We start from the raw sequence: 14,778 nt of genomic DNA, 5'->3' as shown, positions 1-14,778 counted from the left end.
TTCCAATATATTTCTGTAGCACAAACTATTGTTGACACAATAGTCAGTGGTCAGCACCGCTGCCTCACAGAGCTGGGGCCCTGGATTTCATTTCAGACCTGGGGTCCTTTCCCCATGGATTCTGTATGTGCTCCCTGGGTTCACCGGCATTCCCCCACAGTCCAAAGACATGCTGCTAGGTTAATTGGCTTCTGGAAAAACTGGTATAAGCGCGTGCGCGTTTGTGTCTAGGTGTGCCCTATGATGGACTAGCGTCCCATCCAGGGTGTGTCCTACTTTGCGCCCGTTGCTTGCTGGGATAGCTCTCCCATGACCATAAACTGAATGAAGCAGTTAGAAAATGGATGGATGGAAACATGTTGCACTTCGGGAGCTTTAGAAAACTGTGTACAAGATATATTCCGACGTGTATTGAGCTGATCCTTTCTGGTCCAGAGCAGAGGAGACTCCGAAGGGAAAGCATTTAAGGCATTCAAAATCCTCAAGAGCATTAACAGTGTCAACCCATTGGACCACAAGGGATTGTGGGTGTCTGTAACAAGCTGCTCAGCTATGCAGTTGGTGCCGATACCCCTGCTTCTTTCAAGAAATGGGAGGAAAAGGCCATCAGACTACCTACTAGCAGCCAAAACTAGTTCGATAAGACAAATGGTTCTCTAGTAACCAAAATATTTCCGTGAGTATGAAGTATTCCAGCAGGCACTACAAGCCATGACAAAATTCATCACACTGCTGCCCTCCCATAATTCATCATGCTATTTAAATCTGAAAGACTAATATGACAGGAAAAAAAGCTTCCACGAATTAAGGGTAACGTATTTAATACCAAAATTCTTTACACTCGTACTGTGAAACCACACAATATTTAATTTTACACTGCAACCACAAAATACCACAATATTGTGAAACACACTGTTCTGAAACAGAATGTCCTGCCATCCCAGTGGAATGTTTTAGGAAAGCATCGAAAGATTGGCCCAAGTAAACTAAAGAGGAGTTATTGGTCTTCAAAATTACAAACAGATTCTTGAAGGCAGCAATAATGAATCTTTCCAAACCTTTCTCAGTCCAACTCCAAAGAACCAGTCTAATGACCGAGAGAGCACAGGCTTCTTGTTGAAGAACAGTAGTTGTTGCAGGGTGGCTATATACAGTACGGTACTGTAGGATTTCTTAGTCCTAGAGAGCTTATGAAGATGTTTTCAGTGACCGTGACAGTTTGTGGTCTCAGGATGCAATTTAGAGAAACTGTGAAGTCTATGAGCAGACTGGTGCTTCCTGAAGAACACAAAGGTAATGGTTTGTATTGAGCAAAAGCAAAAATACACTTTGACACTGAATTGTAAAAAAAAAAGCATAATTTTCAGGAAAATTGTAAATACAGGGTAAACAAGGAAAGTGCAGCTGAACAGGTGTGATTCTCAGCACCGACAGCATGCCTGATTTGAGATCTAATCTGAGATAACATATCTTCTCAAATTTGCATTAGGTGCATTATTATTCCACTCAAACCTGCTTGGTAAAAGAATACGCCCTGGCCACAGGTGTGGTGAACACCTAAGAGCAAAGGTAGTCAAGAAGCGTTGCAGAATGTATGCAGAATACTAGACGATGTACTGTAAATTAGGTTGGAGGTACAGTATGAAGGGTAATATATATGTTCAAGTGAGTAGGCACTAATGAAACACATGTATAATGCACACTGTATAGGTACAGAGATTCTGTAATCCCTTGAGAGGAAACTTTATAACAGGAAGAAGTATCTGGGTCATGTGTTATATGTCTATTGTCTGGCAGCTGTGCGTCGGATTTTCATTTTTTCAGCACACTGATTCACAGCTCTGCCGATTCCACCCATACTGTACTGTATAAGTACAACACAAAGTGCATGCATTCCCTAAAGCTGTAAAGCAGGAAAAAGGAAATGGGGACAAGAAATGTGAGATTCGAATTCCTCATTTGTACACAAACGAAGCGTAAAATCCAGGTTTGTACTTTGTTAGAAATTCGCTATATAGAAGCAAAGTGGTTAACAATGCCACGACCAAAACCTCCCAGAAACAACTTTCTCCTCATCTACGTCTTCTCTTCTGACAGCACGTCCGGGGTCAAAGAGCTTATGTTACATCATATAAATATCATAGATATGGGTAAGGTGTGTCTAAATATATACAGAAGAATTGTTAAAAACAACCGATTCAACAAGTGAAGTCTTGGCAAAGGCCATGGGGTAGATTGCTTCACACCTTCATCTTGATTCACAAACACTGGTTTTCACAATTTTCGTTACGATACCCATTATTTTGCAATTACAAAGAGATGTTTGCGACCACCAAGGTGCTTATTTCACTGCCAGATGGAAGACTCCATCCTCATAGCGTGACCACTACAGACTCCCTCAGCGCAGGCCTTCAGTGAGTCTGCGTTCAGAAAACTTTCTCGCCTTTCACTAATCTTGTCTATTTATCATATTTACTACTGCAACAGAGTTAAGAGGGTAATTATCAGAAACAAAAAAGAGTGCTTGTTCTGTTAAGATTCAGTGCTGTGTTATGGAAAAAAATAAGCAATATTTGGCGATTGGAAACCAGTCAGCTTTTCCATTCAACAAGCAATGGGGTTATGCATTTTCACCCCACGAACAGTTTTTGGGGAACTAATTCCATTTTTTAAATCTAGAGGTGGGTGAATATTTGCCTGCTGCCACTAGCAGAGCTCTGGGTTTCCGTGATACGCTGTTCAAACATCAAATCCCCAGAGTTGACCGTCTGGGATAGATTACAGAGAATCTCTGCGTCCAGAGAGTCCCCAGTTTCTCCCTGAAGGGATCTGGAAGAAAAGCCTGCATCGGCGATTGCTGCATGATCGGACAGGATTTCTTACCCGTTTATGATCTCTTTGTTTTCTGCGCGGATGAAATGCTCCTTGTCAGGTGTCAGGATGCACAGGGAGTTCTTCTGGCCCGTCCTGGCCTCTCCATCAATCACATCCGAGCACTGGTTCATGTTGATGGTGCCCTGAGGCAATGTGCTGGGCTGTAGGCAGGGAGAGGACAGAAAAGAAACCCCTTAGTTTTCTTTTATACTGAATACACTCTTTGACAAGGGCTGTTTTGCAGGGTGGATACATTGGAAGGACTAGCATTTGAGTGCACTAGTGCTACAACTTTGCTTAAATCATCCTTACTGCAAGGGATCAATTCTTTTTTTTTTTGTCTATGAAGTTGGCTAGTGTTAAATTGAAACCAATTCCCTATAAATGTTTTGTGCACAGCTTAATTATTTATATATATTTTTTGTCAGATAACAGTTTCTCCTGACCCTAATTAAACAGACATTTAAAATCACCAGCTTAGCGATGCCACTTGTCTTCTGCAAAACTGCCATCCAGTCTTGCAGAAGACAAGTGGTCTCTGTGACTGAGACCATTCTAACCTACAGGTATTGCCCATACAATTCAGTCATTTAAACATTTTCATGAGGGCTGGCCTTTACGAAGCTACTTTCTTTGGCATGAATTCATTGCAAAGCATTAGTCGCCAAGGTGTGTAATTTTGGAAAAAGCAAGTGACAATTGCAATACCTTTTGTGTTTAACCCACACATTTTAAGCCAGTTAGAATTCCAACTTCCAGAACTAACTAGGAGGATACCAGATTGAGGCTGACAGTCACAGACACAGCTCATTTACTCCAATGCTTTATCTCAGAAAAGATAAGTGTTGCCTTGGCTCTAGACAAACAATAACTCTTCAACGCCTTCGCTGAAGTTCACTGTCACCCTCAGGCAAGTCCAAGTGGCAGACTGTCACACTAGCATGGCTCTCTCCTGTAAAAGGGCGTGCCCCCTCCCACAAAACAACCCTTTTACTATCTACAAATAAACCTGGCATTGTTGCTTTATGAAGTATCGCTTGGCACAGCAAACTCTCTTTCTCATCCCATAATGCACGGCAGAAATGTTTATACATACTTCACTGACGTACAGGGAGTAAATGCAGCAAATGTTCGAAGAGGAGGGAGTGAAGATGGGTACTTTTGCAAAGAAAAAAACAGCTTTGCTTTATACACAGATCACATTTTCCTCCAACTTGGAAAGTGACTACGCAGCCAAGAGAACATTGTACTTAGGAAAAAAGTTCTTTACTTCTCTGGATGGAAGGCACAATGCATTTCTTCCAAATTTCACTACAAAAGCTGCTGTAACAAACAGAACCATGGATCATTCTTATTCTTTGAAGTTCTCAACATTTAAGAAACCTATGACGATCTTACGGGTGCTTACTTTTATTATTCTGACTCAGTTTGTTTTTCAGCATTCCAGTTCATTGACCTATTGATTAAAAAGCTCTTGAATGCAAATTGCAGTCTTTTTCTCAAAAAATCTTCATCATTGGGCAGGCAGGACAGTGGCTACACTTAATAGCCCTGCCAATACAAAAGTAGATTGCAAAGACAAGAGCAAATTGACTTAGGAACTGAAATTAGCAAACAAAAATAAAGTCACAAATGTTTTGAACTAAAGCTGATTTTATTTGCTATTCTGTCTTCAGGCACCCTGCCTGGTACGGATATCTAGATGCAGATTATTTTTTATTCTGTCTTTCCTGGGAATCTATGAGCAGCCAGCTTGCCTGATGTTCACTTTCTTTGGTACACAGTGTTCCAAACGAATTCTGTTCTACGGTATTAAACACCAAACTAACAGGATAGAGTGCTGGAAACAAACTTGTGTATGATAATCAATACTAGTGACTTCAAACCCACAGCCTTGAATCTAATGTTTTGAGTTGCTGCAGTGCGATTATGTGATTAGGCATCTAGCAGGTAATTAACACTGGTTTTTGGATGTCTTTTTTTCCCCATTTGTCCCATCAAGAGTAGAACCTTCAGCCAAAGTATAGTCTTCTAATACTGAATTGTTATGTACCTCAAGGAGAAAACAGTTGATTTTCAAACATGTGGTCATTCTGTAGACCACATACTGATTCCAGTTCGAGACAAGGTGATCTGTAACCAAGATAAAAGCCAAGTGCTTGCAGCAGAGCTTTTATTCGCTCAGATACTGTGTGAGGTTCTGTTGCATTAGGAGGTTGGCTGTTTGTTTAACTCTCACCCCTCCCTGGCTACTGCCAGCAGAGATAAAGATCCATCTGTTTCTCCTATACAGACTTGTGTCTGCTTCCTCTCTTCCATGTGCTTGGGGCTGAACATTGCAAGGTCAAATGTCTGACCTACAGTGTAGAGCGCAGTGACCTACTTCTCTTCACAGCTGTGGGGTATGCAGGCATCTGTTCTATCTCTTCAACCAGGTGTGTGACCCAACTGTACACTGTACACTGTACACTGCACAGACACAGCGCGAATCAGTCTGCTCCTTCTGCACATTGCATGAGCTAACTCCACTAATAACCCCAGACACGGAATCTTTACTGCATGCTTTAAGTCATGCAGAAACACGCTGGGGAACAGACCAGGGCACTTTCTGCGAACTAGACAGTGCTTCTCTAATTCTTCTCAATCTGAGAAAAAAATGGTAAAAAAAGCTCTTTACAGACTGATTGCACAATAGCCTTTTAAACCCATCAAACGTAATGCTGCTGTTCTTAGATATTAATACACTTACATTGAAAATAGCCAGTTATTAGACTTCACTGTGGGAGGTATAACAATGGACTCTGGTTCACTTTGCGTATTAATATAGCTACTAACAATTATTTGTAGGCTGTGTGTTATTAAATTTGTGCACAATAGCTCCCAGGTCAAATGTGAACAGAATATGTAATGGTAGCATTTAAGTCAGTTAACCTTACCTAATTTCTGAATCACACCATTGTGTCACAAACAAGTGACAATTGGCACTTTACACTGCTTTATCGACCTTTATTGACCTTTCAGGACTTCAAAACGTCTCTGACGCATCATCTGATAAACACACAACCCACTTACTATCAGTAAAATATTTTCCTGAGGTAGTAACTGCTCCGCATTCTGCCACAGTTCTGGGAGCAATTATCACGTACAACCTTCCGAAAGCCAGTTTTTCTCAATATACAAATGTAACATTTCATGCATGCTCTCAGGAGAAGCCGTTCTTAACTTCAACTGGTTAGATGCGCCATCACTGCCATTCCTGTTCTGGTTTCATGGATCTCTGTTATATACATTCTGTCAATAGTGCACTAAGGAAAGGGAAACCAACAACAGGTTTACAGTCGAAATTGCTACAGACACATCAACTGTACACCTGTACAGAATCATATACTGTAGCTCTATATAGAAAAAAAAATTAAGATATACAGAATCAGAGCTCAGTCTAACCCTCCACTGCTGTACCAATGTACAGTAGTACAAACACCTATACTCTACAGTTCAGACAGCAGAAACACCCCAACTGGCCTCATTGTGCCTCAGCACACAATGCAGTCGACTAATCTGCACTCATCCGATTTAAACCAGGGGCTTATGACAGACCGCCGCAGTGAACCCGCTGTTAGGTCAGAAACATGTCTACTTCGGGATTGACAATGTTATTTTCAGTGTGGCAGTGTAATAAAAGGTGAGTTTTGTACAGAACAACTTTACTTCACTGCTGCAAAACAGCAGACAGTCTTTGGCAAACAAGGGCTTGCATTTCTGCGAACCTGTGTAATGCTGCAGTGAACTTTTCAAACCACAAACTCTTTGTAGATCCAGCACGCCGGGGCCAATACGCATTTTTCAACATTTCAGATTAGAAACTAGCTACGTTACACTAGATTTTGGCAGAAACTCACACCTGCGCTCGGTGCCAAAACATTTTATGTAAGAGATAAAAGTTGTACTGTACTAACAAAACAATTCCACTACATGAAACACAATGACGTCTCAGACTAGGTTTAGCCATGAAATAGACAAATTTTAATTGTTAAACAGAGAAATGGGCACCAAAACTTCCCATCAAATATATACTACGATAAAGGATTGCATGTGTAACTTTTAGTTTTACTTCCAAAAGGAATCCTATGACTACTCCATAATCTAGTCATTATTATATGACTATATGCACACCTGAAGAAGGCTCCACAGCCAAAACATTGTGTTTCTTTTCTTCTCTTTTCAGCAGGGAATAACCCTGTACTTCTTCCTTTGCAGCCTACGCATGCTGACGCAGCTCCCTACTTGAACTACTGTACATCATTATTATATGACTATTTTATTATACAGTATGTCACATGGGCAGCATGGTGGGGTGGGGGTTAGCATCACTGACTTGCAGTGCTGGGACCCTGGGTTCTGCTCCTGGAGTGCTATGTGTATGGAGCTTGTATGTTCTCCATGGGTTTTCATGGGTTCGCAACCCTGTAGTCGATAAAGCAGTGAGAAAATGAATAAACTGACAGATCAGACAGCCTTGGTGCAGCGCAGGGCTACAGAAGACAGTTGATCACGTCACTGCAAACAAGACAGCCATCAGACACCAATCTGCCACCTAGCCTTCTGAGACACTGGGAAGACCCACAGTAACAGCTGGCCGTCATTTGATAGGACACCAGCTCAGTGACGTTTTGGACAAAATGACCTACTTCGTAGTCACAGAGGCTGAGACGACTGCTAACAAACTGTGCTTAAAGCGCAAGAATTTCACCCTTGGTGGCGACTCAAAATTGCTTTCAGACCGGGTCCTCACAGCTCTGAAAACCCACAGACAGTGAAATGAGAGGGCGCGTGCCACCGCAGAGCGTCACGGGGGAGGGCCAGTGCCAGTCATGGGAGCAAAAGAATCCTGAAAAGGCTAAAGCAGCAGAAAATGAAAAGACGCCGGGCTGATGACGTCGATCTTTACGGGCACCATAAAAAGGAACGCGTGCGTTCGTAACAAATGACCAAATCACAGTGTTTCGTATTCCTTGGATGCGGTTGAGCTGGAGCGGCGTTCTACAAATCCTTTGATGAAAGGATTCCGATCCCGAACCCCCCCACTGATCGCAGGCCATCAAGGACAACTTAGCAATTTGGTGCAGCAGCTGATTATTACTTGCATACTTAAGATGGTTTATTAACACGGAGCACATGTGAACGCTGAGCCATTTTCCCCCTCTGCAGTGGAAAAAACCTAGAGCCGAAGCTTTATTCCAAACCAAACTTTTTTTTTTAAAAACTGAGTTATACTGGGCGTGTTGCTGGAGGCTGGAGTTTTGTTTTGTTTTGTTTGGAAAACACACGTTTTCGCGAAAAGACTGGCGATATCCGTTTCTCGACCCAGGCCTGGTATTCGGCTGCGTACGCTAACAGACGCTGCTGACTGCTGTGACTTGTGCTTGTGTTTAAATGTCCTCCCGACGGCAGTGCGTCAGCTTTTCCTGAAAATCCGGCCTTTTACCGAGTCTCCATACTGACAGCATCCGGGCTGCACTTGACAGAGAGCGCCACATGTCACATGCAGCAGTCACAGGTGCCTCAGCTCGGGCCATCTGTGCCAATCCTTCTAAGGAATAACTGGAACTGAATCTACAGTAAGTTAATTCAATCATGGGACGCATGCCGTCTGTGACTGCTCCAGCTTCAACTGTCCGTGATCTGAACCTCATTCGAACTACATCCTCCTTGGATGCTCTCCTTTTCATCTTACGCGATGCAGTCACTGTTAGTCACGGCACTAATAAATACAATCTGAATTTCTTTACTCCTAGACTCAAAGACTCAAATGTCATTTTTAGCGACCCTCACCCCCTGCTTTCAACCGTGACACAAACCCTGGGAACGGCCTTTCTGCTTTTTTTAAAGAAATAAATGTGGGTGTGCAGGATGTCATCTTTGTCTCAGCAGGAGACCGAGCGGCTGGGAACGGCCATGCATTTCTGGCCTGGATCCTTGTCCGTGAGAGAGCTGCTTATGGAAAACAACGTGACCAGAGCAAATGATTCCCAAACTGCGGCTGACGGTTCACCTCGGCCACTCAAGAAATTGGCCTTTCCAATTTTCTCAAATGTCAGAGGTACAGAGGGGACATGATTTACAAGGCCCTGCCAATATGGAAATGTACGTGAAATGTGGGGTGTTATGTCAGTAGATCTAGTCCTCTAGTGCGATGCGATCACAATCCTGTTTCATATTAGCAAGACAAGGAATGTTGTTTCTTCAGCCAAAGAAGAACTGTTAAGCCACCGTCTCTGTTGTTATGCCTTCTCTAAATGTGTAACACATTTGCTGTGCTTACACCAAGATACTTAAAACAAATCTAGGCATGAATTATTGGAGGAAAATGTGCACCTTATGATTATGCACAAGAGCTGTTCGACTAGAAGCCACAAATCTCTGAGGATCCCTACATACAATGCTGAATCTAAACGAAGCAAAGTTCTTTTATTGCTGGGCTGTCCAAACAAACCTCAATGGTTCAGGCCCTCAAACCTGACTGGATGTCGGTGAAAAGTTGCTTAAAAAAGAGCTGCATGAATCTAACTTTCCCAGCAAAGCAGGTGCTGTAACTTCTGCAGTGTGACAGAAGAAAAGCATTCGTGTCTCGAGTGGTAGGGGGGATCCCTTGTGTTCACCTTCTTTCCGATAAATGGGAAACAAACTCTTTTATTCCATGACTGAAAATGGTTCCTCTTGCGCTGTAATGTTGCCCATCTGATTCAATGAGTCTGTGGGGTTTTATTCTCCTGTCTGAACTGACAGCTGTGGGGGGGGGTTAATTCAGCCAGTGAATGTGGGCATACACATCGTCTCCTGTGCTCTCAATGCAGCGCGACCTCCAGGTTCTGCCTTCACTCATCAGCACGACGGGGCTGAAACCACCAGCTCCTGCATCCCTCTGTGAACAGGCATCAATCAGTGCTGAGCAATAACACAGCCAGGGGTCCACAGAGACCTTCCAGGTCCCCAGGGACTGGCCACACAGCAGCAGTGCGCACAGTCTGGAGATTTAAACCTGGCTGAAATACAGTGCTGACGTAATTACACTGTCACAGGCAGACGGGGGAAATATGGTTGAGGCTGGGGGCAGGCTTTGCTAGTCAAAGCTCATTTTCCAGCCCCCAAACCCCTGTGCTTGGCAAGATTGAGATCTCGTATTGGAACCATGGTTGAAAATGTTAGATCCCTGTCTTATCAACTTATCAAGAGTGGCTTTGACATACTGTAGAGATGACAGGTTTCCCACACGGCGTGGAGGCTTACCAGAGACGTCACAAACATAACCACGGGAAATGCACCGTGCAAGACCTGACACAGACCCTCAGGCAGGAGGTGGATATTTAATTCACATGTGCGCAAGCATGGTGGGGGGACTCATCATGTTTGGGGGTGCTCATTTAATTGTCCCAGGCTCTTGAGGTTTCACAGTGGACATATGATTTACACTGAATAATCTAAATACTATCAGCACTCTTTTTAGAAGCTGTTCGTGACTTGCCTTAAAATGTTAAACTATTTTTCAGAGACTAGCTTCTGTTGCATCAATGTGAAAAGGGGATCTTCTCAGAAATGTTCCTGACATTATTCTCACAGGTGAGAGCCAACACAAAGGACAAACCAATGTAAAGTAAGGAGCCTAAACAAATATCTGGGGTTTAGTACACATTGGACATGCAGGACTTAGCAATTAATACAGAATGTTTAAACTTTCTTTGGTAATGGGTTTCTCACTTTCTCACTTGGATAAGCGTGAATAAGGTTCTACAATTCTGTTATTCTGTTTTTTCTAGTCTATAACCCAAGATTCACTCACAGTGCCGCCTGATTTCTTATCTTCCCTGAACACATATTCTTTCCACTCATGCCTGCAGGACTGGCACCTCAGTTCATAGCCACTTCCCCTTGCTGGTCGACTGAACCCTTGAATTTATCATTTGTAATCCAGGCAGAAGCTGTCACATCTTACTGAAACTTACTTCAATTCCTTTGAGTGACACGATAATATCCTCTGTGCCCGTTTTAGCACCATAGCTGGAATAGTCATTCTAAAATTCTACAAGCACTCCGTTTATCCCAAATTCTGGAAGGAAGGACTCATGGATGGTGGATTTAGCACGGGGAGCTGTAGGAAGTCATTTATTTTTCCTTTACCAAATAACCAAATACCAGTAAGGCATATAACAGAGGGGCACACCCCAGTGTAGGTTAAGTTCTATGGTCTAGATGTGACAGGTTCAAGCCTCGGTCATGTCAGTACGCCCTAGGACTGCTGAGTCTGGGGTAGGATTAGTCTACCGGGGCTCTTAGCTCTCAGCGACTCCTGTAGCCTCCTGAGTAGTTGCAGGTTAGCAGTGCTGTCGGCGAGTCTGTTTTCACTTTCTCATTCTCCTCCCTTGTAAGAGTGCAGGGTTGGTGAGGGATAAATGCTCTTTTTCCAGTTCCTAATGAGGGCGCTTTTTTACAAAAAAGTAATTGGCGATTCTGAATTCAAGAAAAGAAGTATGAAGAGAAAAACAAAAGAGAAAGACGAGAGCTTAGGAAGTATAAATAGCAGTTGGGGGGGGGACTTCCTCCGGCCTAAATCAAAACAAGGTCCTGTAACCGGGACAAAGAAAAGGGGGCAATTGAGCAGCTGCAAAAGGCAACAGGGGAGAGGTTAAATTTGTCAAGTGGAGCAGGGGGCTGTGGCCGGGGCCAGAGGCAGGCCTCTGTGGAGAAAGAAGTCTGCACGGGACTCTGCTAACACATGTTGACAGCGGACCCAAACCTGTCAGCTCCGATTCCTGCCCGGCTGACTGAAACATGGAGAAAAATAAAGCTTTTCCTTAAAAAAAAAAGCCCCCTTCCACCACCACCATCCACCCCCTTCCCCTCCCGGCCTAGAGCACACAATGAGGCCTTTGTTGGCCACCAGCATCAACACAATGTGGAGTGGTCACCCGATCATGAGCAGGAAAAAAAAAGGACCACAAACCTGCACTGAACTGCATCAGCAATGACAAACTAGACATCACAGACACAAATACAAGTGCCTCTGCGCCACTGAAGCCCACAGGTCAAACATGTAGAGCACAGACGCTGATGAAACTGAGCTTTAGATGCACAAACAGGATTAGTGCAAAGCTACTAAAATACTAGATTATGTCAACATTTGGTTGTCCATGCTACAGTACTTTGTATCACAGCATATAGCATAATTGAGATAATTTTTATGTTCTGCTCCAGAGACAAAAGTCGGGTCACAAGGAACACACATTTTTGTGCATTTCCAGCCAGAGATACTGAATTTCGCCTGATTTATGAACGACAAAGGAAAAAGGTGAGACCCGACTTTGTACTGGAGCAAAATGCTGCAAAAGTCAATCCTACCAGGAGTTTTCATGGGCTCTGGGACCACATAAGAGTTTTTTTTTAGATATTTCTCAGTATTTCATCATTTCAAGAGTTGAATACTGTACAGAAATCCAAATAAATCCAAATAGAAGATAACACAGTCTGCATGTCAATATCACTGTTTAAATATGTGTTTATTCAATGCATGTAACAGGAACTGACTTCTTGCTTTATTGATTCTCCTGACAGGACTGTTTCACTTCTCCATAGAGAAGGTTATCATCTCAGTGACTCAGGTGAACAGTGAACTGAAACATCCCACTCTCCCGACAGAATTCACTGAAGACAGCAAATATTAGAACTGTCTTCTGTACCTGTCTACAGCTGCTGTTCTATTAACGCTGGGCTAGTTTTCAGAGCACTCTCGGCTTGTGAATATCAATTAGGGAAAAACATAATAAGCCACCAGCACTGTGGGCAGCTCCAGACTTTTTCTAATGGCATCTTGAGAACAGATTAACTTTTGGCAGGTCTAGTATATTTTCTAGTTGGACATACACCAACCTTTCTCTTTGTCTAAGGGCTGCAGACCCACTCCCACCTATGAAACTGGAAACTTAATTAACTCAAGAGACTTTGAATAGAAACGGGCTAGAAATTTGGCAGCTAGTTCTCAGCTCAAAATAAACTGTTTAGCGTATTATATTTGGGAAGCCAGGAACCAATCAATAACAAAAAAAAAAGACACATGTGAGCTGTGATCATGCACTCTATTTGATGAAGTTAAGAGCCTTCTTAAAACTATGACCTTGCAAAGAAAAAATTTCAAGTGCACTTTTGAAAGTGCAGGGAGGTCAATTTAAAGGCTTTCAACATGAAAAAGTTTTTTTTAATCTAAATTTCAGTTTGTCCCAACTTGTTTATAGTTTCATATCTGAGTATACTCAAAGTGAAATCTCATTTTAAAAACCATAAACAAAAACAGAGAAAAGGTAATGGTAGATTAAGGTCGATAATGTGAAATTACAGTTATAACAATCGAGGTCTGTTTGGGGAAAGTGATTAATAATATAAAACCAGGAGGAACACTACTTGTTCTGTAAAAAAAAGAAGTAACACCTATTTCAGAAGTGCTGATATTTACACACACTGACAGTAACAGATGGCTTTTTAAAAACTGCAAACCACTGTACCAAAAAATTCAGCGTAGCAGAATGCTAAAGACAAGGTTTGTTTCAGTGCTACAAAATAGCTCTTTCAGTGTTTATTTCATTTACAAAAAGGCTAATCGTATTTAAAATGTGTTGAAGTGATACTGAGAGTTCGATAAAGATAGAAATTCAGACAACCCTTTCTAGATTATAACACACAGAAAACACTAACAGGATCACATATCCAAATAAAAGGCTAGTACACAACAAATCAGCCCTAAAGGACTGGAATCACCTTGTAACAGATAGAAATGTTACAAAAGGCATAGGCAAGGAGCAAACAGAGATACAAGCCTTCTGGAATCATTTAATCTCCTTTTTCAGCAAATCAAGGCTAACTGGGGATACAAATTAGGGACGGCGCGGTGGCTCTCTGGCTCAGGATCTGCACCGGTGGCTGGAAGCTTGCCAGTTCAAATCCCCCAGCTGGCAGAGGAATCCTACTCCTGAGCAAGGCCCTTAACCCCAACTGCTCCAGGGGCGCTGTACAATGGCTACCCCTGTGCTCTGACCCCAAGCTTCTCTCCCTGTCTGTGTGTTTCATGGAGAGCAAGCTGGGGTATGTGAAAAGACAAATTCCTAATGCAAGAAATTGTATACGGCCAATAAAGTGATCTTATCTTAAACTGTTCTGTAACAGCTCTCATGGAATTAATCATGTGCCACTTTTTGATAACAAACATTGTCTGGATATTTTGGGACTTTCAAAGGCAGTTAGAAGGGATTAAAAATCACAGCTGTGTGAAATGATTGTTAGAGTATTTGTGATTGGAACTACGGGGATCAATACTTGGCGAAGCTGAGGCACGGCCGTAAAATTGTGAATGCGGCAATCACCATTCAGGTGAACGAAATGATATAAAACCGATCCGACCAGACAGGATAGAAAAGACATTTTTCAAATACCGTGAAGGTTTCCGGTTTGTTGACCTAAACCAACCTCTAGACTATTTAATAAAATGTAGAATTTATTAAGATTGCATGTGAACAACAATAATGTGCCAACTAATACAAAGAATAGATCAAATCAATGCATGTACTACCCAGCAAACAAGTTCTTAACCTCCTTGTAAACCCTATCCAAGCCACTGAATAATCGTTACATGTAGCGTGAGTGAAGATCCAGCTGTTCCATTCCAAGATGAACTGCTGCTGTCAGTGTTGATCAAATCCAGAGTTCATTGAGCAACACAGCTAAGGTTCTACGGGACATATGCCAAACAATTCAGTCTGATCCTGTATGTTTTACTCCAGTCAGCTGCCAATGATGAGCAGGAGAAGACATGACTTCTGCTCAACCATTTCCACCAGATTTTGATGGGGGGTTCAGCTCCAC

General features: G+C 42.5%; 1 protein-coding gene across 10 annotated transcripts in view; it reads right to left on the bottom strand.

The window, feature by feature from the left end:
- si:ch73-103b11.2 (myosin phosphatase Rho-interacting protein) overlaps positions 1-14,778 on the bottom strand; it is a 173,720-nt gene that overhangs the window by 72,611 nt on the left and 86,331 nt on the right. For all 10 annotated transcript variants that reach the window (XM_015359910.2, XM_015359908.2, XM_015359911.2 and 7 more), the window contains exon 4: positions 2,884-3,035. In XM_015359910.2, the coding sequence (XP_015215396.2) occupies positions 2,884-3,035 (152 nt within the window). The remainder of the gene's footprint in view (positions 1-2,883; positions 3,036-14,778) is intronic.

This window comes from Lepisosteus oculatus, chromosome 19, assembly GCF_040954835.1.
Source record: "Lepisosteus oculatus isolate fLepOcu1 chromosome 19, fLepOcu1.hap2, whole genome shotgun sequence".
Taxonomy (NCBI): Eukaryota; Metazoa; Chordata; class Actinopteri; order Semionotiformes; family Lepisosteidae; genus Lepisosteus; species Lepisosteus oculatus.
This window is presented reverse-complemented; position numbering and strand designations above follow the sequence as displayed.